Source organism: Chanodichthys erythropterus, chromosome 18 (genome assembly GCF_024489055.1).
Source record: "Chanodichthys erythropterus isolate Z2021 chromosome 18, ASM2448905v1, whole genome shotgun sequence".
NCBI lineage: Eukaryota > Metazoa > Chordata > Actinopteri > Cypriniformes > Xenocyprididae > Chanodichthys > Chanodichthys erythropterus.
Genome location: NC_090238.1, coordinates 34,408,625 through 34,435,509, shown reverse-complemented (window position 1 = coordinate 34,435,509; position 26,885 = coordinate 34,408,625). Strand labels below are relative to the sequence as shown.

The 26,885-nt window shown below is 35.8% G+C and overlaps 1 protein-coding gene across 5 annotated transcripts in view; it reads left to right on the top strand.

Moving 5' to 3' along the window:
• The window catches only part of myo6b (myosin VIb), a 77,454-nt gene that overhangs the window by 36,722 nt on the left and 13,847 nt on the right, over positions 1 to 26,885 (top strand). Inside the window, exons 17-30 of one of the 5 annotated variants that reach the window (XM_067366734.1) lie at positions 1,126 to 1,221; positions 1,454 to 1,624; positions 2,524 to 2,562; positions 4,479 to 4,556; positions 6,080 to 6,173; positions 7,501 to 7,631; positions 10,034 to 10,111; positions 10,265 to 10,394; positions 10,540 to 10,630; positions 12,065 to 12,215; positions 15,937 to 16,145; positions 18,698 to 18,776; positions 23,053 to 23,213; positions 23,704 to 23,739. In XM_067366734.1, the coding sequence (XP_067222835.1) occupies positions 1,126 to 1,221; positions 1,454 to 1,624; positions 2,524 to 2,562; positions 4,479 to 4,556; positions 6,080 to 6,173; positions 7,501 to 7,631; positions 10,034 to 10,111; positions 10,265 to 10,394; positions 10,540 to 10,630; positions 12,065 to 12,215; positions 15,937 to 16,145; positions 18,698 to 18,776; positions 23,053 to 23,213; positions 23,704 to 23,739 (1,544 nt within the window). Of the gene's footprint in view, positions 1 to 1,125; positions 1,222 to 1,453; positions 1,625 to 1,950; positions 2,061 to 2,523; positions 2,563 to 4,478; positions 4,557 to 6,079; positions 6,174 to 7,500; positions 7,632 to 10,033; positions 10,112 to 10,264; positions 10,395 to 10,539; positions 10,631 to 12,064; positions 12,216 to 15,936; positions 16,146 to 18,697; positions 18,777 to 23,052; positions 23,214 to 23,703; positions 23,740 to 26,885 lie in introns of those variants that run through there. The other 4 variants (XM_067366736.1, XM_067366735.1, XM_067366737.1 and 1 more) reach the window with 4 other exon arrangements.

Below are 26,885 nucleotides of genomic sequence, written 5' to 3'. Positions count from 1 at the left end.
AGTTCACCCAAAAATTTAAATTATGTCATTAATTACTCACTCTCATGTCGTTCCACACCCGTAAGACTTTTATTCATCTTCAGAACATAAAGGAAGATCTTTTTGATGAAATCTGAGAGCTTTCTGTCCCTCCATAGACAGCTATGCGACTACCACTTTGATGCTTCAAAAAGTTCATAAAGAGATCGTAAAACTAATCCATATGAATTTAGCGGTTTAGTACAAATTTTCTGAAGAAACTCACTTTGTATGATAAACAGATTTAATTTAGGCTTTTATTCACATATAAACATTCATCAGCAAACATAAACAATCATGTTTCTTCTGAAAGTTTGTAACGCAGTCACTCCTATTAGACACTTTGGCTGTTTAAATTTTAATTTATATATAGCCTAAATATACATTTTTCAATTGTAGTTAAATTTTTTCAGTTGCTGTTTTAAAAAGGCATCTGAAATGATAAACTAAGTCAAACCAAATCAAAAATATAGATTTTTCGTTACATATCGATACTGAAACGCTTTCAATACTCATTTTCCGCATAATAGACACTCAGTTGACACACCAACCTGCCTCCCCTCACTCCATATTTGCTCCAGATGAATATGGCTGGTGTTACAGGGCTTGAATTTCGGTGTTTGGATTGCATGTATCCCAGATTTTGTGCGTGAGCATTAAGCCACCTCTTAATTGTGGTAAATTGAGTTGTTTTTCGCTGCTTATAGCACTTAAACAGTCAAATGCACACAAAATAATGTCCGTTATTGCCGGTCTTTGGCGAGTATTCACATAAACACAGTCCGTTATGTTTTAATGCATGTGTAACAGTATAATGGATCCATGTGTCAGGTCTTAAAGTGATAGACCAGACCAAATTATGAGATATCTATATGGCAGTTTTAACCACTAACCCTGAATGTCAAAATGCATAATAAGGCTCCATTTTCTTTATGTGAAATATTAATTGTTGTTTTGTTTCTTTTGATTTATGGGGTTTAAATATGACCTGGGCATTTTTTGACAGTTTTTATGTGATTCACCCTGACATTCAATCAATGTCATGACCCAAATATGAAGGAAGTCATAAAAATACAATTGCAAAGATGGATTTTGCTGTTTTTGCAGGTGCCCAGGAAGTCAAAGCTTACAATCCACAGGAATTTGAGAGATGATGAAGGTTTCATCATAAGACATTTCGCTGGTGCTGTGTGCTATGAGACTGTAAGGTCCCAATTCACTCAGTTCATTCTGAATCCTTTTAGTTGTAGAAACCATCTCATTGTTTTAGTTTTGTAACGTGACAGTCTTTAACAAAGGTTAATTAATTTTTGACTTGGGGGAATCCCTTTGGTAAAGTTCTTGGGTTTCTGTGAGGTTGACTTTGTTTTTATTTCTATGCCCTGTGGGTTTTTGTGTGTGTGTGTGCGCTTGTATGGTGTATGTGTGTGAGCAGACCCAGTTTGTGGAGAAGAATAATGACGCCCTCCACATGTCTTTGGAGAGCCTGGTGTGTGAGTCGAAGGACAAGTTTGTGCGGGATCTCTTTGAGAACAACTCCAATTCCAAGGACTCAAAACAGAAGGCTGGCAAACTCAGCTTTATCAGTGTGGGAAACAAATTCAAGGTGAATCTACCCTTTAGCTTTGAACTTATATTCTCATGATAGCCAGAAAATACACATTGTCAAAGGCATTAATAATTCTGAAGATATGACAAAAAATTTTAAGCCCTCAAGGCTACAGGTTTTCCTCAGATTAGGAGTTGCTCAAGGCTTTGTCTTTATACCACTGTAGTTTTTGTTTTATGGGGCTAGGTAGTTCACTGTTTTCTTTTTGTTCTATTTGTTAGTGCTAGGTTTTAAAAGTTTTTGTGAGAGACATTTGATCTCTTACCTGGTGATCTAATTCCTTTCCTTCTAACTTTTGCCCTTTCTCCATCCTCCTTTCTTAGACCTTATCCTGTTTCTTCAACCTTTCCCTGTGAAAAGTTCTGGGGCTGAAATAAATATAGAAAGAGAGAAACAAGGAAAAAATGTGAAAAAAAGCTGAAGCTTTTGTAGGGTAAGCCTGGCTGAAATATTCAGTGCCGGCACCACAGTGTAACCTACAACCTCATAAACACATGTAGATCTTAAGTTTCTCCCACCCTTCTCCTCCGATCTTTTTCAACAACTTGATCCATTGCCACATCTTTGTTTGAATGCGGCTGCCACATTTTTAGTCTCTGCTGTAGTTGTTTGTCATGCCATTGCTGAAGAGATCATACACAAGGAATTCATACTGTGCGAGAGCCCTCACTGGAAAACATATCACCATGTCATTTGTCACCATGACATATTGAACTTGTAGAAAAGATCTTTGTAATTGGACCAATCACCAGCAAAATGCATGTCTGTTACTTCCTGTATGTGTCTAAATCTGTGATACTATGTGCATGGCAGCAAAACTCTACAACTGTGTGTGTAGAATGTGTTAAATTTTACAGGACTCACTCTCACGCTTCTTTTCTGATCAAATTTCATAGACCCAGCTGAACCTTTTACTGGAAAAGCTTCGCAGTACGGTGAGTAATGTGTTTAATGTTATGCATTGATTAATTATAAAAATGGTAGCAACTTGTTTTGGTTTTTACTGAGTGTGTCTAATGCATGCCACAAACCAAGCGGCACAGCAAATAATGTAATGTGACAGTTGCTGATTTATGGCACTACTAAAATAATCAAAATGTGGTTATTTGCTTTGCATTTCAGTTAGACTGTATATTCCTAAGTTGGCCATAATATGCTGTATGGACTTTTTTCACAGTCTGTGATGATGCAAAAAAAGTAAATCTAGCAGACTTTTTATATTTTATTTTGTTAAATGAATGTTATATTATTTTGGCATTTAATAACAAACAAAAACTAGTCAATACTGATGTAATTTTAGATATAGCTGCCATCTTTATTTCTTTTTATTGCTGCAATTTATCTCTATTTTAGTTTTTTCCTCTTTTGGAAAGTCGTAGAAAGGCAATAATGGAAACACAAAAAATATATTTGCAATGCTCTCCCATTTACCCTACTATTCAAAAGTTTGGAGTCAGTAAGTTTTTTTTTTTTTTTTAATTATTATTACTTTTATTCAGCAAGGGTGCATTAATTTGTTTCAAAACAATAGTAAAGACATGCATAATGTTACAAAGTATATCAACACCATTTGGAATAAATGCTGCTTATTTGATCTTTCATCATCAAAGAATCCTGAAAAAAGTATATCACGGTTTCCACAAAAAACATTAAGCAGCACAACTGTTTTTAACATTTTCACGCATTGAGATCACTACAGTGGACATCTATTCAAAAAGCATTTTCTTGCATATGCATGGGTTTGGATGGCATAGTTGTACATCAACCTCTACAGTAGGGGTGGGAATCTCTATGAACCTCACGATTCCATTCGATTATGATTCAGAGGGCTGTGATGCGATGATAAAACGATTATCTTTTTTTTCTATACAGATTTTCTTTTTCTCACTGTGTGACTACTTAGTACTTTTTAAAGCAAAGTATTTGAAATGATCCATAATGAATTACTTCCAATATCTTTTATTAATAAAACAAATGGAAGTGATTTGGCAAGTCAACTGGAAGGTTACATTTGTCAGCCTATGTCCCAGCATTGCAAAGAACCAACAGAAAAAGAAATTTGTGCCTGTAGCAGCAAATTAATATGGACTTCAGCATATTCTAACACTAACATAAAATAATAGACTTCTAACCAACATTCTCCTGTTATGTGCAATAGGCAATATAACAATATTATATATAATATTAATTATATAGCAATAACACAACTTGCATCTAGTGTGGCTTGTCCAGGGTAGTGTTTCCCAAAAGAATCGTAAGCCTAAGTTGACTGTAGAGCAATTGCCACCAACGATCAACTAAGGTTTACGATGCTTTTTAGAAATGCAGCCCAGGTCCTTTTCCCCTTCAACTTTATAGAAGCCGAAGTGCTTTCATACGCTAGCTTTAACGCAGAGCCGGTAACACCGACTGCCTTCATGGGCCTCTTACGGTGAGTGTCCACTGGTGCGAAGCCAGCGGAGCAGAGCAAGCGTTTTCAGTTCATTCCTATGGAAGGTGAGCTTCATGGTTCAAGCTCAACTTCCATAGAAATGAATTGAAAACGCTCGCACTGTTCCTGCTCCGCACCAGTGGACACGCACTATTATGTGCATGCCACAGACTGTCCAGGCGCTGCACTTCAGCGCTTCAGAGTTCCGCCTTTTGCTTTCCGTCAACAGTGTTATCAATTAACATTTAGAAAAACTATTTTTGACATTTGTGAATCGATTCAGAATCATCTGCGTCCCCATCATGATTCTTCAAATTTTCCCCCCACCCCTACTCTACAGTGGACCCTAGTGCATCATCCTATACATTGACACTAAGTGGCAAGCCATTGTATGTTGATTTTTTCCCCCTCCAAACCAAGAGGGCCGATGGCCAGTCAGAAATGTCAAGTTGTTCCGGAATATCCATCCATTCCTTCTATCCTAGAAGATTCTTGCAGGTGAAAACATTTTTTTTAGTATCAAGCAAAATCTAATCATATCTAGTCATATCACAGTTAAATTTCCCAAGTATTGTTTTTAGAATGTGAGAAAATTCTGATTAATCATTTGTTAACTAAAGTGGACATCATGCATTACTAGCTCTATTTCAGTTACAATTCATACTATTATTGTGACTGTTTTTTTAAATATTTCATCTGCAGTAACTTTTTGACTGTAAATAAATGTATTTGTGTTATTATAATGTAATTTGCTGTAACATCAAAAAAGTTATGTGATTACGTATATAATGTGCATTACAATTTATTAGAAGTAATGCATGACTCGTAACACCGAGAAAGTATTCTGATTACATAATGCATGTCAAGTCAAGTCAAATTTATTTATATAGCGCTTTTACAATTGGTAATTGGTAACATGTTACTTTTAATGTGTTATATTACTTTTTACATCAAAAAAGTAACCTGATTACGTAATGCACATTACTTGTAATGCATTACTCGTAACACTGAAAAAGTAATCTGATCACGTAATGCATGTTACTTGTAATGCGTTACTTTACTCTTTACATCAAAAAGTAATCTGATTACGTAATGCATGTTACTTGTAATGTTACTTTACTCTTTACATCAAAAAGTAATCTGATTATGTAATGCATGTTACTTGTAATGCATTACTTTACTCCTTACATCAGAAAAGTAATCTAATTACGCAATGTTACTTCTAAAGTGCATTACTCGTAACACCGAAAAAGTAATCTGATTACGTAATGCATGTTACTTGTAATGCATTACTTTACTCCTAATATAAAAAAGTAATCTGAATACATTATGCATGTTACTTGTAATGCGTTACCCCCAACACTGCTCATTTCAGATGAGATTGAAAACACCTGATTGCTAGGTTTTCTCAGAGGAGAGCTATGGTAGAAATGTGTCCATCTTGAACATAATCAGAATTATCAGCTAATAAGGGTAAATCAACATACTTCTGTAGACTGGAGGGAGCATGAGCATTTTCTACATAATCTTTGTTGGGTTTCCACAGTTGTATTTTGACAGGTTCATGTCTTCATGTTCTGATATCAAAGACACGCGTCAACTTGTATGAAGTTCAGTTGTATTTGCAATATTTTTTGTATATATTTTATAGTTTCCACATGATTTTATATAATTGTATTCATTGGTTTGTTAAATACACACAATATTATTATTAATTATTAACAATATTAATATTGTTATTACTGTATTATATTTAATACATGTTTCACAGTATTAAAATTGTTTACTGTATTTTGGATTATTTTTTTTTTTTTAAATGCACGTTTGGTGAGCATTAGAGACTTTTGAACATGTACCTATACAAAAATTTACCCTGCTATAGTTTATTGCTGTGTTCCAATTTGCGATATCCTAGACCCATGGCCATTTAGACAATGATCTTGTCATGCTGACTACAAATATAATATTGTTTGTGCTCTGTTGTAATATGTAATAACATCTCATGTGTATACATTGTACAGGGCTCTAGTTTCATCCGTTGTGTGAAGCCTAATCTGAAGATGGTGAGCCACCAGTTTGAAGGAGCTCAGATTCTGTCTCAGCTGCAGTGCTCGGGTATGTATATGATTACATAGGTGTATTTTTTTTACTCTCCAATTCATCTCACAGCACTTGTGGTAATGCTTCACATATTTCAATTTAAGAAAACCCATCACAAATACACAGCAATCATAAATTGCTTGCACTTTTTTTTTTTTTAACAAATCCCGATATTGCCTATAGAGCGGCCATATTAAATGTCAGCTCCACTGATTTTTCATTATCTATTGGAGGTGGCGTTACCACAAGAGTGTTTTGAAGGTTTGTGTTATTGCATTTTATTGGCTGTTAGCAAAGTTTTAGAAAACTTTCAGGCAAGAGAAATAAGAAGAGTATATCCTAAAAGTTGCACTGACATGTCTTAGCCAGTTAGTTTGATACCTTTGTTGACTAGTTATGCAACACATGAGGTAAATGTAGACTTGTCAACTATTTGCCTTCTAATATGCAAGTACTTGTGTCTCTAAAAAATGTCTTTGCTCAACAAAAAGCAGTTTGCATCTTCTTTTTTTTATTTATTTATTTTTTTTTTATGACAACTTTGAGTGAATTGACGTTCAGCCAGCAAGCTACACTGATTTAGAGGAACTGAATTTGTAGCATAAACACAACATTTTAAGATGATTACTCAAGAAAATTAAGTCTAGAACCAGAACCAATTAATCTTATCTATTTCATTTCAAATCAACAGCTATCCTAGCACGTGCTAGCATAACTTATTTAACATATTTACTGAACAAGTAAGATATTACTCATCACTGGCATTAGCGCAGTCATTGCTTATAGAGTCAATGTAGTGTTTACCTTCATCTACTCTTCAGCACAATGGTAAGAACAAAAACTTCAGGATTACAGAAACTCTTTTAAATGTCAAACATAACAGCATTAAACACTAACAGGTCTTTCCCTTCACTAAAAACAAATAAATTAACACATATTTTCAACATTCATTCACCTTATCCAGTCCTGTGCAAATCATGCTGGGAACTAGAAATCCACTGCCTAATTTCCGAAGTTATCAAGACAATTTCATTAAGTTACAGCGTAATTTTTTAATAAAAAAACAGTTAACACAGAAATTTGGGTTTAAATTACAGACGATATTATGTTGATGAAATGATCAACATTATTATGTCAACAGAACTCTACAAAATAATGTTTGCAACTTTTTATTTTGACAAAGGCAAGCACATAGTGTTCAGGAACAGGTTGACTTCACATTACTAAGAATAAGATGTTGAATCTTCCTTTAAACTTGGTTCATGCTTCAGCTCCAGCCTTCAGTGCAGCAAATCCTGTAGCTTCAATGGCTACATTATCTGTTCTTCTCTTCTCCTCTCAGGCATGGTATCAGTGCTGGACCTGATGCAGGGTGGCTTTCCTTCCCGAGCTCCTTTTCATGAGCTTTACAACATGTACAAGCAGTACATGCCCAACAAGCTCACAAGGCTTGATCCTCGACTCTTTTGCAAAGTAAACCTCTATTGTTTTTTTTATCTTTATCATTGCATCTCATTCTATTCTGATTGTTATTCATCTGATGTTCTTGTGTACATACAGTGTCCTCCACAAATATTGGCACCCTTATTAAATATGAGCAAAGGCGGCTGTGAAAATAAATCTGCATTGTTTATCTTTTTGATCTTTCATTCAAAAAATTCACAAAAATGCTAACCTTTCATTGAAGGAAAAGAATTGAAAATGGGTGGAAAAGCTCATTATGAAATAAATGTTTTTCTCTAGTTCATGTTTACCACAATTATTGGCACCCAATTATTGCAATGTCCTTTTCCCAAGATAACAGCTCTGAGTCTTCTTCTATAATACCTGATGAGTTCACTCCACTCATTCTCTTTAGGGTTCAGGTCAGGGGACTGAGATGGCCATGGCAGAAGCTTCATTTTGTGCTCAGTGACACATTTTTGTGTTGGTTTTGATGTTTGTTTCGGATCATTGTCCTAATGGACGATCCAACCATGGCCCATTATTGGATTTCTAGCAGAAGCGGTCAGGTTTTGATTTTTATCAGTTGGTATTTGGTAGAATCCATGATATCATATATCTGAACAAGATGTCCAGGACCTCCAGCAGAAAAATAGGCCCACAACATTAAAGATCCAGCAGTAAATTTAACCATGGGCATGGGGTACTTTTTATCCATGTGTGCACCAAACCCATCTGGTGGGTTTGCTGCCAAAAAGCCCTTTTTTTAGTTTCATCTGACCATAGAAGCCGGTCCCTTTTGAAGTTCCAGTCTTGTCTGACAACTGAATATGCTGGAGTTTGTTTTTGGATGAGCAAAGAAGGATTTTTCTTGTGGGGATGTAGGTGATGTTTGAAAATTTTTTTAGGCTTTCTGAGACTCAAGACTCAACTAATCTCTGCAATTCTCCAGCTATGATCCTTGGAGAGTCTTTGGCCACTCAAACTTTCCTCCTCACTGTGCATTAGGATGATTTAGACACACGTCCTCTTCCAGGCAGATTTGTAACATCTTTAGTTGATTGGAACTTCTTAATTATTTCCCTGATGGTGGAAATGGGGATTTTTCATTGCTTTAGCTATTTTCTTATACCCATTTTCTATTTTGTGAAGCTCAACGATCTTTTGCTGCACATCAGAACTATATTATTTGTTTTTTCTCATTGTGATGAATGATTAAGGGGATTTGTCCTTTGTGTTTACACATATTTGTACTACTGTGGAACAGGAAGTCATGGCTGCACAATGTCATGTTCCCTAGACACCCTGGTGTGCTAAAAATGTAAATGTGAATGGAAATATAGTTCAGAGATATTTTACTCAGAAGAATTTCTAGGGATGCCAATAATTGTGGAAAACGTGTTTTGGAGAAAAACATTTATTTCATAATGAGCTTTTTCCCCCATTTTCAATTATTTTCCTTCAATGAAAGGTTAGAATTTTGTGAATTTTTTTAATGAAAGATCAAAAAGATAAACAATGCAGATTTTTTTTTTCACAGCCGCCTTTGCTCATATTTAATAAGGGTGCCAATATTTGTGGAGGGCACTGTAATTAGGATTAGTATGATTGATGATGGCTAGCTGGATTCTTTTTAGAAAAGACTATATGACCTTTCATTTCCACTTCCCAAAGCACGCACAGAGTAATCCCTCATTGATTTCTATGATAAATGATAGTGGTTTATCATCAGTAGTTACAGATACATTTGGAAGTCAAATTGCATTTTAATCTTACACCCGCAGTTAAATATAAAGTATTTTACTTTATCATAAAATGTACAATTGGATTCCACGCTAATAAAGGAGATGAGCAGGCTGCAATTAATGATTGATTGCAATTACTTCATTTTGATGATTGCATTATGCTTGTAATGCAATATCTAGAGTATAATCAAGGCTCAACAGAAAGGGCTGTTTTTCTGCTGTCTCTGCCAGGACAGATTTTCATTCAAGCACATATTAGGAGCATATTTTTATAAACTTAAAAAAGTATTTATATTTTTCATTAAATGTTGTTTTTTCCTCATAAACAACCCTAAAACAGTTTGTTTTAATTTGCACTAACAGCTGGAAAATTTGCTCCACTATTATGTAATTATCATAAACACTTAAGCTGGAAAGTGGCATAAGTTGCAAAACATTACTGATTTGATTATTGTTTTCAAATCATTATAACTGATTCTATCTCACAAGTCATTCTCACAATAATGTAAAACAAAACAGCACAGAAAACCAAATGTTTAAGTTTGCAACGCGCAAAAAAATGTGAAAACATACACTGAAACTCAATAGCGTACTGGCCCGAGGACATAGTGCCATTCTTGTTGATCTCTGAAAGTCATTTAATAAAGTATGCGTTCCACTGTCTGATTGTATTTTCTCCTCCTGCAGGCTCTGTTTAAAGCACTGGGCCTCAACGAGAACGATTACAAGTTTGGCTTGACCAGGGTTTTCTTCCGCCCCGGGAAGGTGATCATTTCTCACAACGTTTCTCATGAGGATTGGAATAATACAAGACTGTTAAAACAGCTATCCTGTTTCATTAAGCTTTCACACATGGGAACCTCGTAAACAAGAATTCAGCTACATAAATCTCAACGTGTGTGTGTGTGTTTGCCTCAGTTTGCAGAGTTCGACCAGATCATGAAGTCTGATCCGGAACACCTGGCCGAGCTTGTAAAACGGGTCAATAAGTGGCTGGTGTGCAGCCGCTGGAAGAAGGTCCAGTGGTGCACACTGTCAGTTATTAAATGTACGTCACCCTTCATAACCCCAACAAACTGCCTTTCATAAAAGCAATTAGAAGCATCCCACACACCTTCCATACATCTCTGTAGAGTTACAGTTTGCTGTTGATGAGTAAGCATCTTCTCTCCTCTATCTTTCACTTGCCACAGTGAGGAACAAAATGAACTACAGGGCCAATGCTTGCATCAAGATTCAGAAGACGGTTCGCATGTGGCTGTGCAAAAGAAGACACAAGTCTCGGTATGTACACACATTACACCTTGAAAAGATCTTATTTTTTTCACTATATATATAAGGTAAAGGGATTTTTTACATTTAAGTTTTAAACCTTATCTAGTCAAAGAATGTATACCGTTTTCAAAACAAAAAACGAATATATATATATATATATATATATATATATATATATATATATATATATATATATATATATATATATATATAAAAAATATAAAGGGGTGTGATGTGACAGTTTAATCACAAAACGAGATACAAGATTGAGTTCACGATTTTTACACAGTAATTTTAAGAAATCCTCAATGACGAAATACATGACTAGAAAAATAGGCTGCTGCATTTGAAATGTTTTAACTAATCACCGTGTAATGAATGTAATTTAATTTCTTTAAGAATTATCATATGCAGTAAAAGACAACAACTCAAGCACTGTAAAAGGTTTCGCCACAAACTCAACTAGCTGGCTTCTCTCCTGTATTATTTCATATGAGTCTCTTCAGACGTTAGAACTGTACATGATTTATGAGCTTTTACACACTTATGACCTCCTTACAGAACTTCTCTCTGCAAATTGATCATAGAAATAAACACAGTATAAATAAAAATGAATAACAAAGTTTTCTCTTAGTTTTAAGTGCAAACAATAAGTGCAACCAAAATTAAAGTACTCTCAATATTCAAAGTGCAAATACAGACCAAATTTTTCTTCAAGCATGATACAGAGCTGAGAGATGATTACAACTACACAACCCAGCCTAAGATAGCTTTCATATTGAGAGATAATCGCATGCATCAGGGAGCCGCTTTCAAAATGCGGGACATTCAAACGTGATTTCAATATCCCGCATTTTGAAAGTGGCTCCCTGATGCATGCAATTATCTCTCAATATGAAAGCTATCTTAGGCTGGGTTGTGTACTTTACTTTCGCTTTTTATTTCGCGATCGCGCACGTTACAAGACATTGGTCAGACGCTTAGGCTCTGTTGTGTAACGAATCCTTCGCCATGGTCTTTCTGTCATCTCGTCACTTACTCTAGTCACATGATGAGTGAACTCTGATTCCTGCTGCACTACGTACGACTCTGCAGCTTGTGTTGGATGAGCTGGATGGAATTGAAGCGACCGTTATCCAACTGAATTAAATGGTTTTTATTTCTATAAAAAGCAATACGACATTGGAGGCGTAATGTAAACGTAGAGGTGGCATATTGTCATGGCATTGTAATTATTAATTTATTGTATCTATTTGTTTACTTATTTGACCTTGACATTTGTGGCTTTATGCCTCTGAAAATTACACAAAATATCAAGATGAAATTTAATATAGAAGTTAAAAAAAAATGCTAGTCATGAGCACAAAAGATGTTTTTTGTTTTTTTGAATAAATTGATGGTCTGGACAAAAAATGAACACCACTGTCCCTATTCTCATGGCAGCATTGATGGCCTGGTGAAGGTGAAAAATTTGAGGAAGAGGATGGAGAAGTTCACAGAGGCTGTGAATGGACTCAAAGAGGGTAAACAGGAAATGAGCAAACAGGTCGAAGAACTGGCCGCCTCCACCGACGCCCTCATGGCTAAGATCAAGGTGAGCTTTGCCACTGGAAAACCGGCCAAGGTTTACAAAACCCCCTTTCACCTCCTCCAGCTTACAAAGCACAATGATGTTATGCGGTGTAGCTCTTTTCTTAGCCTTCGTTCTCGTATCAGTTTCCATGCATAATTCAACTGGTGTGTGTTTTTCCATGTCCTGATGAGGACTGTCCAAAGCTGTAGCTTGAATTGTATGCAAGCTTCGCGTCTCTCCCTTTTAAAGCCCAAAGAAAGAAACCCAACACTTTTCATGTCATTCTGCAGAAAATCTAGCACTCAACAGCAGAGTAATAAATACAAAGTATGCAAATCAGTGACAATGAGTTTCTGTCTGCAGATCATCATTGACATTCGCGCCACACACTGTCAAGTCGATTTTCAAGGTTTTGCCGCATTGTGCCGTTTCTAGTGTTGATTTCTTGCCTTCCCCCGAACTTTCAGCTGCGGCTGATTGAATGCAGTATATGCATTGTTGTATTCTCTACGTGGAGCCCAACCTCATCTGTCAGACTTGGAGTGCATTATTGACAGGGAGCTCGAGAGACATTGCGACCTGTCCCTGATAGATAGCTGGCACCAGAGCTGAAACTTTTCTACCTGAACACTCCATTCCTCCCTCTAAATGAGATGCGCTCTGCACGTCTGCGCCCGTGATAGCCCTCTTTGTTATTAGCATAGCACTTTTTGATTAGCATCTGCTTTTTGATTGGCAATGCCTTCTATTACCTTACCATCTGGACTGGAGATTACTGTGGCCTCCCTGGCTAATAACGCAGATTGTGTCAATGGCTGTCATTCAACACGCTCGCGCTAACTCATCTAGCGTTAGGGGGTGAGACGGACCTTGTCATTGAGTCCCTGCCCCCTGCGGTACAATGATCATTCACAATGCTCACATCCTTCCACGCTCCTTTGGTGCTCTGCCATATGGCACAGAAATCCACATCCTGGTTTAATGAATATCTGCAGGATATTAATACAACTGCGGTGCATGTGGCCCATCGTCGAGCTGACGAGTAACAACGGAGTTGCTGCAACTTTGCAATGCGAAACTGTTCATATTTAGTTAACGAAGCACCTGTCGCTACTGTAGAGTGGGCCGTCTTGTCATCATTTACTCACCCTAATGTTTTTCGAACCTCCTATTATTTTCTTTCATTCTTGATAGACAAATAGAGGTATTTAGGCATAATCTCTTAGCTTCTCCCTAGTGAAAAATATACTAAAATGTATTTGAAATACAATTATTTTATGCGAAGTATACTACAAATACATTTACATATTTACGTACTCAATATAAATACCCTGCAGTTGTACTTTTGGTATACTAAACTGGTATACTTAAAGTCTGCCAAATTTTGTACTTAATGTACTTTTAGTTATCTGGAAGTAGTGCTGAGGTCCAACTAAAGATATACTTAAGTATATTTGGTTGTGCTAAAGTGGAACTATTGCAAGTGTACTTTTAAGTACAGTTTAAATATCTTGCATTTAAAGACTGATATCATACAAAGATCATACAATCCTTATTAATAGTGATATTAAAACACTGTTTAGGCATAATATTAAGAAAGGTGCATTGGGCAATAAAGAAGTACTCCAAATAAAGTTTAATTATACTATTTATATCAGTCTCGAGCAATATGTCAGTAAATATGTTAATGGACTTAAAATACATTTTGGTGTAGTTTTTTTTTTTTTTCCCCCACTAGGGCTGTTTTCCATACAATGAAAGTGGATAGTGATTTATACTGTCAAGTTTCAAAAAGTACACAAAAGAATCATAAAAGCAAAATATATAACTGACACACTATATTCTAAGTTTTATAATAAACAATGAGAATTCAATCAAATTTAAGTTATTAACAGAAAATCTTTCTGTCATTTAAGATCTCATTTGCAGTCATGTTTTTAAATACACATAGTAACCAGTGGTTTTGCCATCAGTGCATCATCACTGCAAAGGCATTATGTTTATATTCTTCTATTAATGAGAATATTTTTGGTGAAAAAAATTGGCCTATTCTTGGTATATAGCATATATGCATAAATGTCTGACTACCCAAATAGCCAATCAAATTGCATTTACATTTAATGATTTTGCAGACACTTTTGTCCAAAGCTACTTTTGAAAGGAGAACAATAGAAGCAGTTCAACCAACAAAACAAAAAAGGTGTTATGGCACATGTAATTCAGATACTATGTATCCAGAGAGCCTAGTGAATGGAGTTTCAATTGCCAGTAATCTCAAAATGCAAGTGTTGAATCAGACTCAGCATGAACAACTATACTTCTGAATGATCATCTAAAAGCATGATGTCTCACTGTTTGCACAAACGAATAGATTTTAGAAAGGGGAAATAGTCTAAATAGCACTTGCTTTTCATGACCTTGACCTTCATTCATTTAATTTCACATCATTTAGCCTGTTTGCATCTGGAGAAAGCTCTTTTTTCTCCAGTTCTTTTCAGTATTTATGACACATCAACTGTCCGACTTGGGTAGAGTTCCCTTATGTAATTTCACTATCTACACATCTTCTACTGTTGTATTTAATGTTTCAACATAACTTTGATAAAAAAAGCTTGTGCCCTTTTTGCATGATGATAAACTGCATTGTAATTAATTAATTCCAATATCATCAGTGAGCGAGCTGAGTCTCGATATTGTCCCTGCTTTCCATTCTGAAGGGCCCATCCCTATCCTGAATCCTTCATTTCAAACGGCCCTTTGAAGTGGCCAGTTTTCAGCACTTTGGTTCAGAATGACCCTTCAATACTGTGCCATGATTGTTCTCATGGTTGTGCCCTTAGGAGACAGATTTATCCTATTTGGAGCCTGTTTTTGAAGGACATAGATAGAATACCCGCCCTTGAAAAGCTGTGGCCGTGGTAACTTAATAGCTGTTGTTTCAGTTGTATGAAATGCTTTTATGATACTTTTATGGAACTTTTTTGTCCATTTGGAGCTTGGCAGTATAAATAAACATCCACTTTTATTGTATCGAAAACTGAAGCTCTCATTTTGTGTTTCACAGAAGAAAGGAAGTCCCATGAGTTTGTCTTTCTATTGAGTTCAACATGAAACGTAACCAGTGAAGTATGAACAAGTGACTCTTAAGAGCCTCTTCTTTTTAGTTAATCAAAAGCATACAGTGTGACCAGCGTTGCCTGATTCCTGAAAGAATTACTCTCATGAGCCAGTTCTTTTCATGAATAGCTCAAAAAGACAAGTTAGCGGTTTGAGTCTGCTGAAACACTGCCCTGTAAAATTTCTTTTATGTGTTGGCAAAGTAGACAAGAAGCTTGTTTCTACCACTAAACAAAAAAATAAAAAAGGTAATTGCGGCTTTTTATCTCACAATTCTGACTTTTTTTCTTGCAATTGCGAGTTATAAAGTCAGTATTGTGAGATGTAAACTTTTTCCCCTCACAATTGGACATTATAAAACACAATTGCAATTTTATATCTCGCATTTCTGACTATAAATCACAGTTTTGACTTTATATCACACAATTCTGACTTTAAACTCGCAATTTTGAGTTTATATCTCACAATTCTAAGAAAAAAGGTCAGAATTGTGAGAGGAAAAAGTTGCAATTACCTTTTTTATTTTTTATTTCATGGCAGGAACAAGCTTCCATACATTCAAACTAAAATCTACTCAAATAAATCAAATTGAATCAATTTTGACACTTTTTATCTCTACTCTCAGTCCACAGTGATGAGCCGCAAGGAGATCGAGCAGGAATACGAGGGCCTGGTGAAACGCTCAGAGCAGCTCCTCTCCTCAATGCAGAAGAAAAAGCAGGAGCAGGAAGAAACGGAGAGACTGAAGCGCATCCAGGAGGAGATGGAGAGAGAGCGGAAGAGACGTGAAGAGGAGGAGCAGTTACGCAAACAGGAGGAAGAAGACCGCCGCATGTGAGTCACGTCGCAATTTTCGAATAGGATGAACCGTACATTAGGTCAGAGTCCCAGCACATTTGAAAGAAGAACAGGAGTTGAAAAAAAGGGTGTAGGAGGGGATTGGCAGAGAGATTAATATATCACTGGAGGGTTCGGCTTGACCTGCTCTCTCTTATGCATTCTCCAGAGCCTGCTGTCATGGACAGCATCTGTCATCGTTTCACAAATCAGGTCATGATGATATTTCTATGTTTATAGTCTTGTCAAAGAAAATTTAGTTCCACACCATCATATACAACAACAGCAACTTCTGTCCCGTCCACCCTGGAGCCCTTCCGTATAGATTATTAAATTATCTGGATTCAATTGTTGCCGATTTTACATACTCCTCTTCATTTTTTTTTTCCTGAAGCTCATCTCAGTTTCATTTTAAAGGGGCTATATGTAAGAATTTTCATGTATGAATCGCTTTTATATTGCCTATGTGTGAACAGCTTGTAATGAAACCTCAAAAAATAGACCTTCCTCAACTTCCTAGGTTGTTTATAAAAGCCTGTAGACTGATTTTTATGTGACTCTGGATGTTTTTGAAAGCAAAATCAAAAGGATGTGACATTTACGCGGGCTCCCAAAAACCTCTCGTCCGTTCAGTGACACATGAAATGAATGCTTATACAATTTTCAGAATAATGTTGAAAGAGCATTCTGTACTGTAATGTCAATGTGTCATGCAAAGAAAAAAAAAAAAATTCAAACCATAGTCTTACATAGCCAGACCTGTATAGTCTGTAGTCTTAAATATATACTTTATAATTTAAACTGTCATAACAGTAATTTAATAATGTCATCTGTCGACATGATGCTGGTGAATTGCAGAGCTTGTGCAAACATATCCACATTGCAATGATCACATGCTTTCTTAACTGCCACTTTCTCATTTTTGTTACGTTTATTTTGTTATTGAGAGGAAAGCGCGCAGCACATATTTACATATTCATCTAAACGGCGCTCTCAGCAGCATGGACATTATCGTTAGTATGTTCGTTAGTATATTACTGCAAATGTATTTCCAATTTCTTTTTACTTCATAGTGAAGAACAAAAAATAACTTTGGTGTCAGTATATTGAGACTTTGAATCATATTCAGTCTCTTGAATTGTATGTGTGCACGAGTGTGAGCATGTTGCTGGCTGCAGTTCACTTTACGGCCTAATCTAATTTAGACCTGAAAATAAAGCTTTAGGAAAATGATGTACTCTAATCTGAATTTTAAAAAAATAAGAGCAATACCATTCAAAAGTTTGGGGTCAATAAGATGTTTTATTTATTTTTTTAAGAAATGTGGATTTTATTTAGCATGATGCATTAAATTGATCAAACGTGATAGTAAAGAAATGTATAATAAAAAATGTATAACCTATTTTATATGATATATATATATCAGTTTCCACAAAAAAAAAATATTGGGCAGAAATGTTTCTTGAGGACCCAATCAGTGTATTAGATTGATTTCTATGGAAGCTTGTTTATGCCACTAAATAAAAAAAATAAAGGTAATTGTGATTTTTTTTTTTTTTTTTTTTTAATCTCACAATTCTGATATAAAGTCTAAATTGCATGTTATAAAGTCAGAATTTTGAGATATAGTCAAAGTTTTTCTCAGAATTGCAAGATATAAACACAATTGTCTAATAAAGTCAGAATTGCTAGATATAAACAATTCTGAGGAAAAGTCAGAATTGTGAGGAAAAAAAGTAAAAATTGCAAGATATAAACTTAGAATTCTCAGAAGAAAGTCAGAATTGCGAGATATAAACTTGCAATTCAGCTTTTTTTCACAATTGCGAGTTTATATCACAAAATTCTGACTTTATAACTCAATTCTGACTATATCACGCAGTTCTGACTTTATAACTCGCAATTATGGGTTTATTTTTAGCAAATGTGCGAGAAAGGGAAAAAAAAGTCAGAATTGTGAGAGAAAAAAATTGCAATTACCTTTTTTATTTTTTATTTCATGGTGAATCATGCTAATAATTATAATTTGTAATTAAAGATGTAAATTACAAATTATAAATGCAAAAATCGCTCTGAATCTTTTGGGCCCACTCTCATGCAAATCACACTCCTTCACTGTGAGCTGTTGAACATTCAACAAATTGTATCATTACTGTACCTCCATTCCCAGTACTCACAAATCTCCCTGTTTTCAAGATCTCAAGGTTGTCAAGGATGCATAAATAGATGCCTGAAGCCATGATCAACAAAGTACAAAGAAAGGCTCTGCAGATTTTGTTTGCTGTTTGTGAGATGTATATAAATATATTGGTCTTTTGATATGAAAATGCGAACAAAGCACACAGTGCACTATTCATTTTCATCTTCTATTGAAGGGACTCGCTTGCACTACAAAGACTAGATGCGGTCCACGTTTCTCTGTGTGACAATTGTGAATCCACATGTGGGTGTTTTCAAGTCCCTTCCTGTGGGTCATTGATCAGGTGGAATAATTCCCCGCAGGCCGGAGTAACTCATTAACGGTCTACCCTCGATCTCTCTTCCATCAGGAAAGCCGAGATGGAGCAGAAGAGGAAACAGGAGGAAGAGGAGAGAAAGAAAAGAGAAGAGGAAGAGCGAGTCATGCAGGTGTGTATGTGTATACGCGCTCCCTCTGTGTATTGATTCCTCTCCTCCGCTGACTCCTTCGGAAAACCAAATGCCCACTCCGTCTCACGCTGGCATGTTCAGAGCTGACCGAGACTGGCTGTTCTGCAGGCATAATCATGACTGTATTGAGCTGCCACAGCGGCCTGTGGGTTTATTCATCAGCCTTTGCCTACCTCCTGGGGCTGGATTATGCTGCGTCTGCGGAGTGAAAGTCCTATGTCCTCTTTCTCCTGATGGCGATGCTGTTTGGGGGCTTTGCTGACTTCCCTTGCGCTGCTCCCTCTAGATGAATCGCCCTGCAGAGACGCTTTGTGCCCATGCTGACCAAAAACTGTTGCACAGGCTTAAAAGTCTTCTGTGCTGCTTTCTATTCTATTCTATTCTATTCTATTCTATTCTATTCTATTCTATTCTATTCTATTCTATTCTATTCTATTCTAAACTTACCGTGTGACCTTTACTCACTGTGTAGGGTAATGCATTACAAGTAACGCAAATTACATAATCAGATTACTTTTTTCAAGTAACTAGTAAAGTAACGCATTACTTTTAAATTTGCAACAAAATATTTAAGTTACTTTTTCAAATAAGTAACGTAAGTTACTTTGTTTTCATATTTTTGACTGACAGCTCTCCTGACAGAAATAGGGAGTAGCGTAGAGGTGTTGTGTGCACTCAGTAAACATAATAGTTATTCTAGACTAGCTCTACTAAATGTGAGCATACATTTACTCATTTACTTCTTCTCTTGCATCCTATTCTTCTTTAATGACAGCACAGCTGAAAGGTTTGTTTGAGCTGCGCCCTCTACTGTACAGGCATAAATATGCATTTCCTTCAGCCTGAGGCTTATTCATTTAACTTTTGGTGTCAAACGGCCTTTACATTTGCCCAAATAGAACTTTTTTTACATAGGGAGCAACACACTATTGTAATTCTTTTGTTTTAAAAGTGACTTTCCCCAGCACTGCCTTTACTATTACAATTCGGTTTATTCAGATTTTTCTTATTTTGAGGCACACACACATACTCTGTTTTCGCTATTGTTGCAATGTTTAACGGTGCATTCACATGGGGCATCGGCATTAATGCTTCTCATTTACTTTTAATGGGTGACGTCATGCGTCGCCGAACTGAGTTTGTGCGGGTGCATTGCGTCACTGGCATTGCTTGTGTCACTGGCGTTGCTCATGGCAAAAGGTGAAATATTTTCAACTTTTCAAACACCAATGCAGGTGTCAGCCAATCAGATCACCTTATGTAAATACCCTACCGTAGATGCTAACCAATTGCGTTCATGCATTAGCACTCGTGACGCTCCCTTCCCACGGCTCTTGGCCCCACCCTGCTTGCCACAGCTATCTTTGTGGGGTCTCTTCATAGGCGTAATGATTTTTACACTGTACAAACTGTATGTACTGTCCCCCTATACTAACCCTACTCCTAATACTCCCCATTTTTACATTTTCAAGCAAAAAAACAACAAAAAACATAATTTAGTATGTTTATTAATCCATTTCCCTCGCAGGGACTGCTAGCTGGCCCCCACAATGTTGGTGATTCCAGGTTTTACTATCCTTTTGGGGACATTTGGTCCCCACAATGTAATATAAACCTGTATATATACACACACACACAGTATTTACACCAAGTATTCCACAGTATTTATTATATTAGTTAATTTTAATTTCAACATTTACTAATATATTTTAAATGAAAAGTTAACATTACTGTTAACATTATTTGACAATAGTTCAGTTTATTAATAATTATAATAATTAATTTTGAACTCACAAGAATGAACTATTATATTTTTATCAGCTACGATTAATAAAAAATGTTGTGGATAATTGTTCATGCTAGATAAAGCATAATATTAATGCACAAGACCTTATTATAAAGTCTTTTTCTTTTTCTATTAAGTCTTTTTCTATTAAATTATTCTTTTTTTTTTCTTTTAAAGTGTACTACTGTGACATTTTTTTATTACAATTCTATATTTTATTCTGATTCTGTTCTATTCTGAGGCATTATCTGAGGCAGTTTATTCTATCACCTTGGTTTGAAAATACAATTGTTTTTGAATCCTTGAATAAATTGAAGACCTTTGCAACAGAAAACATTTGCAATTCACTCAAAGACTGTTTGTTGTCACATTGTTTATAAAATCTTTATCACTGTTATTTTCAGCCATAATATATCACTCTGTTTTCCACCATGTCTCTCCTGCTTTTAGCAGTTTGATTCATAGCTTAAATTTATCATGACCAGTGTGTGCTGTAACCCTCTCTCTGTGTCTTTATATATATGGGCATTACACCTCAGCTGCCTTGATTTTTCCTCAGAATAGTGCCTGCATCATTTTTCTTTCTCTCTGAGGTTTTCTCTCATGAAAATGTTCCATCTAAGCTTTTCTCTTCTATTACTCTCTTGCTCTGTTTTGACCTATGCTTTTGGACCATGCTGCTGGACTCTATCCCAGACTGTTCTTACTCATCTGAAACCATCCTTTTCATTTTATTTGTTTTGGTCTTTTTCTTTTTTTCCCCATTTAGCACAGTCTAGACGTAGAATCCCAGGCCAGCTGGCTGCAGTACAGCCTCATTTTTATGCCTAATCAGACCTTAGCACACAGCAGGAAGTGTAATGGCTTAATATCCTTTCAGTGGGCAGTGCTATAGATGGGTTACAGTGTGTCTGGGGCAGGGGCACCTTACTAATCTCTCTTTCCTCAGATGTACCAGACGCCACTGGACGGGGAGATTGAGGGAATTCTGTAGCCTGCCTTAAACAGCATCATGTTGATTGCGCAGAGAAATGTTATGATCAAAAAGCTTCCGCAACCTTCCTGAAAGTCAGCAAAATCAGGGTTTTAGCAGGTATAGGCTTTTAAAATGAACTTTCTTTTTCAGGAAAACCAGTTAAAAATGTCTTCATCTAGCACTTATGGGCATATCCAAATTTTTGTGCAATCAAATGCTCTCTAAAATGAGGATGTCCTTGCCTCTGACTAGCAAGTAGCATGGTACAGTATGGAAGCTTGTTTCTGCCATGAAATAAAAAAAGTAATTGCAACTTTTTACCTCACAATTCTGACCTTTTTGTCTCAGAATTGTGATATAAAGTCAGAATTGCGTGATGAAAAAGTCAGAATTACGTGATTTAAAGTCAGAATTGCTTGATATAAAGTCAGAATTGCATGATTAAGTCAGAATTGTGAATTATAAAGTCAGAATTATGTGATATAAAGTCAGAATTGCATGAGATAGTCAGGATTACGTGATATCTCAATTGTGAGAAAAAAAGGCAGAATTAGCACTATATCTCGCAATTCTGACTTTATATCAAGCAATTCTGACTTTATATCAAGCAATTCTGACTTTATATCAAGCAATTCTGACTTTATAACTCGCAATTCTGACTTTATATCTCGCAATTCTGACTTTATATCACACAATTCTGACTTTATAATTCGCAATTCTTACTTTATACCATGCAATTCTGACTTTATATCAAGCAATTCTGACTTTATATGAAGCAATTCTGACTTTATATCAAGCAATTCTTACTTTATACCATGCAATTTGGACTTTATATCACGCAATTCTGACTTTATATCACGCAATTCTGACTTTATAAGTCTATAGGTCAGAATTGTGAGATAAAGAGTCACAATTACCTTTTTTATTTTTTTATTTAGTGGCTGAAACAAGCTTTCATAGTACAGTATATTTCACAGATATGAAAAAAAGATATTGGCTATTTTAAGAAAAAGGACAAGTTCTTTAACAGGAAATGCATCAACACAGGACAGAAATGGCAAACTATTTAAATGGGTCTTGAATTTCCATGTTGGTCCAGGCCGGGTTATGCCGATTAGTACTGGTTTGGTACTGGTCTAGCTGGCTGATTATCAGCAAAATTTAGCTGAAGCTAATCAATCAGCATCTGTGTCTGTGAAAATGGTCCACAAACTAGTTCTTGCTTGAGGACACCAGCAAACAGGCATCCAAAAGTCTTTTTTTTTTTAAACCGGGATGGTGTCAGCTTCATTCGGATTCTTCTTTGGCCCACCACAGTTCATCGCTCTGAGCTCAAATATGTGTTCATTACTGTCAGCATCCCCACCGGCACCCATTTGTATGCTTGTGTCTCTCGAGTTGGAACAGAACGAAAGCACAGGTGTGGCAAACGCCAAAGGTGTTGAGATTTGTGTGTGCGTATTATTGATTTGTGGGAATGTATGTTGTTCCAGGCTGAACTTGAGATGCAGCTGGCATTGGAGCGAGAGGAAGAGACTCAGAGACAGACCATGTTGGAGCAGGAAAGGAGGGACAGAGAGCTGGCCATGAGGATCGCTCAGAGCGAGGCAGAACTCATCCAGGATGAAGCCCAAATGGACCCCAGCTTGCGCAGGTATGCACAAACACATGCGCGCACCATAATAAAAGTCGACATCTCAAACAGCGTCACCAGGTGAAATCAAACAAAGAAAGACTCCATGCTCCTGCATGTTACCATTCATAAAACACATGTAAATCAGCGCTATTTTTATATGGAGATTTCCATCTGAAAAGAACCTGTATGGTCCAGAGCCGCGGCAGAACAACAAACAAAGAAAGAGGTTCTGCCAGACAGCGTTACATAAATGCCATGAATCATTTTTAATGCGGCCAGCTCGTGTTTCTACAAAAGCAGGTAAACAGAAACACGAGTTGCCTGCGGTGCAGCACTCGGGAGTCATATTTCATTTAGTTAATGGAAGTGGACAAAGAACTGTCGCCTGTTCCTGCTTTATGTTTAATAAAATAAAAGGCTCTTTTGATGTTATTACACATGCTAACTGGGTGCTAAGAAGACCATGTTGTCATCCAAACCTCTTTTTTGTGCTTCCTCTCCCCTCCAGTGATAGTACCACAGGTGTTGGGTTCTTCACAGAGATGTAAGACATAGAATCTTTTTCCCCCTGATTTTCCGCTTGATTCAGTCTAACCACACTCACCCACAGTCACGTCCTGTCCCCCTAATCTCACCACAACCTAGATAGAGGATTACTCATAGAAAGTCACAGTAAACAATGGGCTAATTCTTAGTTTTGATATTAACCTAAATACTTCATACCTTTGTTCTTGGATTAATCAGAGACCTAGCACGTGGTTATATTTGTAGATTTGTTTTTGTTTTTTGTTTTTTTGCCAGCCAATGAAATTAAAGACACAGAACTGTAGTTCTGGTCAGTTTTTTTTTTTTTTGTTTGTTTTTTTTTAATACAGGTGTTTGTTGTTCATACTTTACAACAAACCCCTAACACTACATAAACTGCCCAGCCGAGAAAAAAAAAAGAAAGAAAGAAAAAAAAAGCTTGCTGTTTGATGCACCTCTTGAAATAACATCACAATATTTTTTCCATCAAGAGGTGCATAAATTTTTGATCAAGATCTTGTATTGACAATGCAAGAAGTGAGCACTATGTAAAGTTTCCTCCAGCACATCCTAAAGACTTTCAATGAATTTAAAGGATTAGTTCACTTCAGAATTAAAATTTCAAGATAATTAACTCACCCCCATGTCATCCAAGATGTTTTTGTCTTTCTTTCTTCAGTCGAAAATAAATTAAGAATTAAACATTTCAGAATGTATCTCCATATAGTGGACATCAACAGTTACCAACAGGTTGAAGGTCCAAATGTCAGTTTCAGTGCAGCTTCAAAGAGCTCTACATGATCCCAGACGAGGAATAAGGGTCTTACCTAGCAAAACGATTGGTCATTTTCTAAAAAAAAAAATAATAATAATAATCGTGTAGATTCCTTTTGAAGCTGCATTGAAACAGCACTTTGGACCTTCAACCTGTTGGTAATTGTTGAAGTCCACTATATGGAGAAAAATACTATTTTTCTCAAAAACCTTAATTTCTTTTTGACTGAAAAAAGAAAGACATAAACATCTTGGATGACATGGGGGTGAGTAAATTATAAGGAAATTTTAATTCTGAAGTGAACTAATCCTTTAAGGTCTGCCAATTCATGTGTAAATGATTCTTCATGCTCCCTACCACAATTTGAGCCTGATTATATTGACTTTGTCATCCTTTAATTTGGCCCTGATGTGTCTTCTTACATGGTTGTTTAAGAAATGAAAAGCTACACACTCCATCAGTTAGGGTTTAAAAATCTGTTGCTAAACATATAACATGCTAGAAACATAAAACACCATCCATAGGCTCTTAAGTATTTGCCTATTAAAATCCAACTTTTTTTTTTTGGACTGGCCGTGTATAAAACTTTGGGATGTACTGTAACTCAGCCTTTTGCTACATTAATTGGGTGGCTTTTGAGAAATTTTTACTTTTCTACGTAACAAATTTCCAATTATTTTGCTTGAATAATAAAACGGGCATAAAAATCACAGACTTATACTGAAATAAAGATGCAAATCATATTTAGCAATGACCTGGCAACCACTCAGAACACTTGTGGCAGCAATTTATTTATTTTTTTTCACATTTTTCCTCAAAAAATGTAAAAATTTAGTTGTAGATTGGTTTCTCAAGAGAGAGAGAGAGAGAGAGAGAAAGAAGAAATACCAAGAAATGATGGACATAGAATGAGTCTTTGGGAGCTTTTAGCAGTCTTTTATACGTGTTGATCCATTTCAGTCTCATTTCCTAGGGAGCTCAACAACCCTATTTCCATTTAGTTATGTTGCCTCAAAATATATGTTGGATTTATGCATGTCAAGCACTGCAGCCCTCACCTGCTCATAGGAACTGTATATACAAGTTCTCAGCATGAACATTTTCAGTTCTAGATGATGGTACTCAAGGAAGAAACTTTGTTTGGCATTTTAGTGTTTACTGAGAAAGGTTGCTTCAAAGAGGAAAGAGGGTTTTGTTGCAGTGTGTTTCTCTTTCTCTTTCATGTGCTGTCATCTGGAGTCATCAGTTTCAATTAGCTCAGAGCAGAAGGAAATCTGTCACAGTAAAATAGTAGCCTGTTTGGTCTGCTATTTTTTTATTTAGTATTTATTTAAGTTCAGTCCTTTTGCATAATTTTACATATTCTATTTACCACTGAATGCTTTTGTAACTGAATGCTTAAGCAGAACTTAATGTATGAATGTCATTGCTTTATGTAACAGATCAAACCAAGTGACATCTACAAACAAATTATGGTAAAAATAAGTCTCAAACACTTTTATTATATATATTAATATAATAATAATAAAAGTTTGGAGTTAGTAAGATTTTTTGAATTACTACTTATGCTCACCAAGGCTGCATATTTGATGAAAAATCCAGTAAAAACTGTAATATTTTTTAAATATTATTGCAATTTATAGTAACTTTTCTATTTTAAAATGTCATTTACTACTGTGATGACAAAGCTGAATAAGCATCATTACTCCAGTCACATGATCCTTCATGTGATCATGCTGATTTGGTGCTCAAGAAACATTTCTTAAAGCTGCAGTCTGCAACTTTTTTGTGTTAAAAATTTACAAAAATTATATAATGAGAACATACAACATGAATCCATTTTCCAAGCCGTGTTTTTGTCTTATCCTGAATCATTATGGTACACTTATAATAAGTGTTCATGTTCTGACTATTTCAGACCGGACTGGTAGGACTCGCCGCAAAATATCACAGTAACTACGTGACTCGCCATAGACATACACGGAGAAAAGTAGCAATGTTCATCTACAAAGTAGCATCTACAATGTTCCTCCACAAAACGTGTGCAGTTCTGTTTATTAACCGCTAGAGGGCCAAAAATCGCAGACAGCAGCATTAAATGTTAAAAATGGATGTACTGCTTAATATTTTTTGTGGAAAATGTTTGTTCAAAAGAACAGCATTCTTTTAAAATAGAAATCTTTTGTAACACTATAAATGTCTTTACTATCACTTTTGATCAATGTACTGTGTCCTTGCTGTATACAATTATTATTATTATTATTATTATTATTATTATTATTATTATTTTAGTGATTTTATCATTTAAAACGTCACAAATTTCTTTTAAAATTATGCTTGAAAAATATGTTTATGCTATCTTTAAAATAAATTCCACTTGGTTTGATATT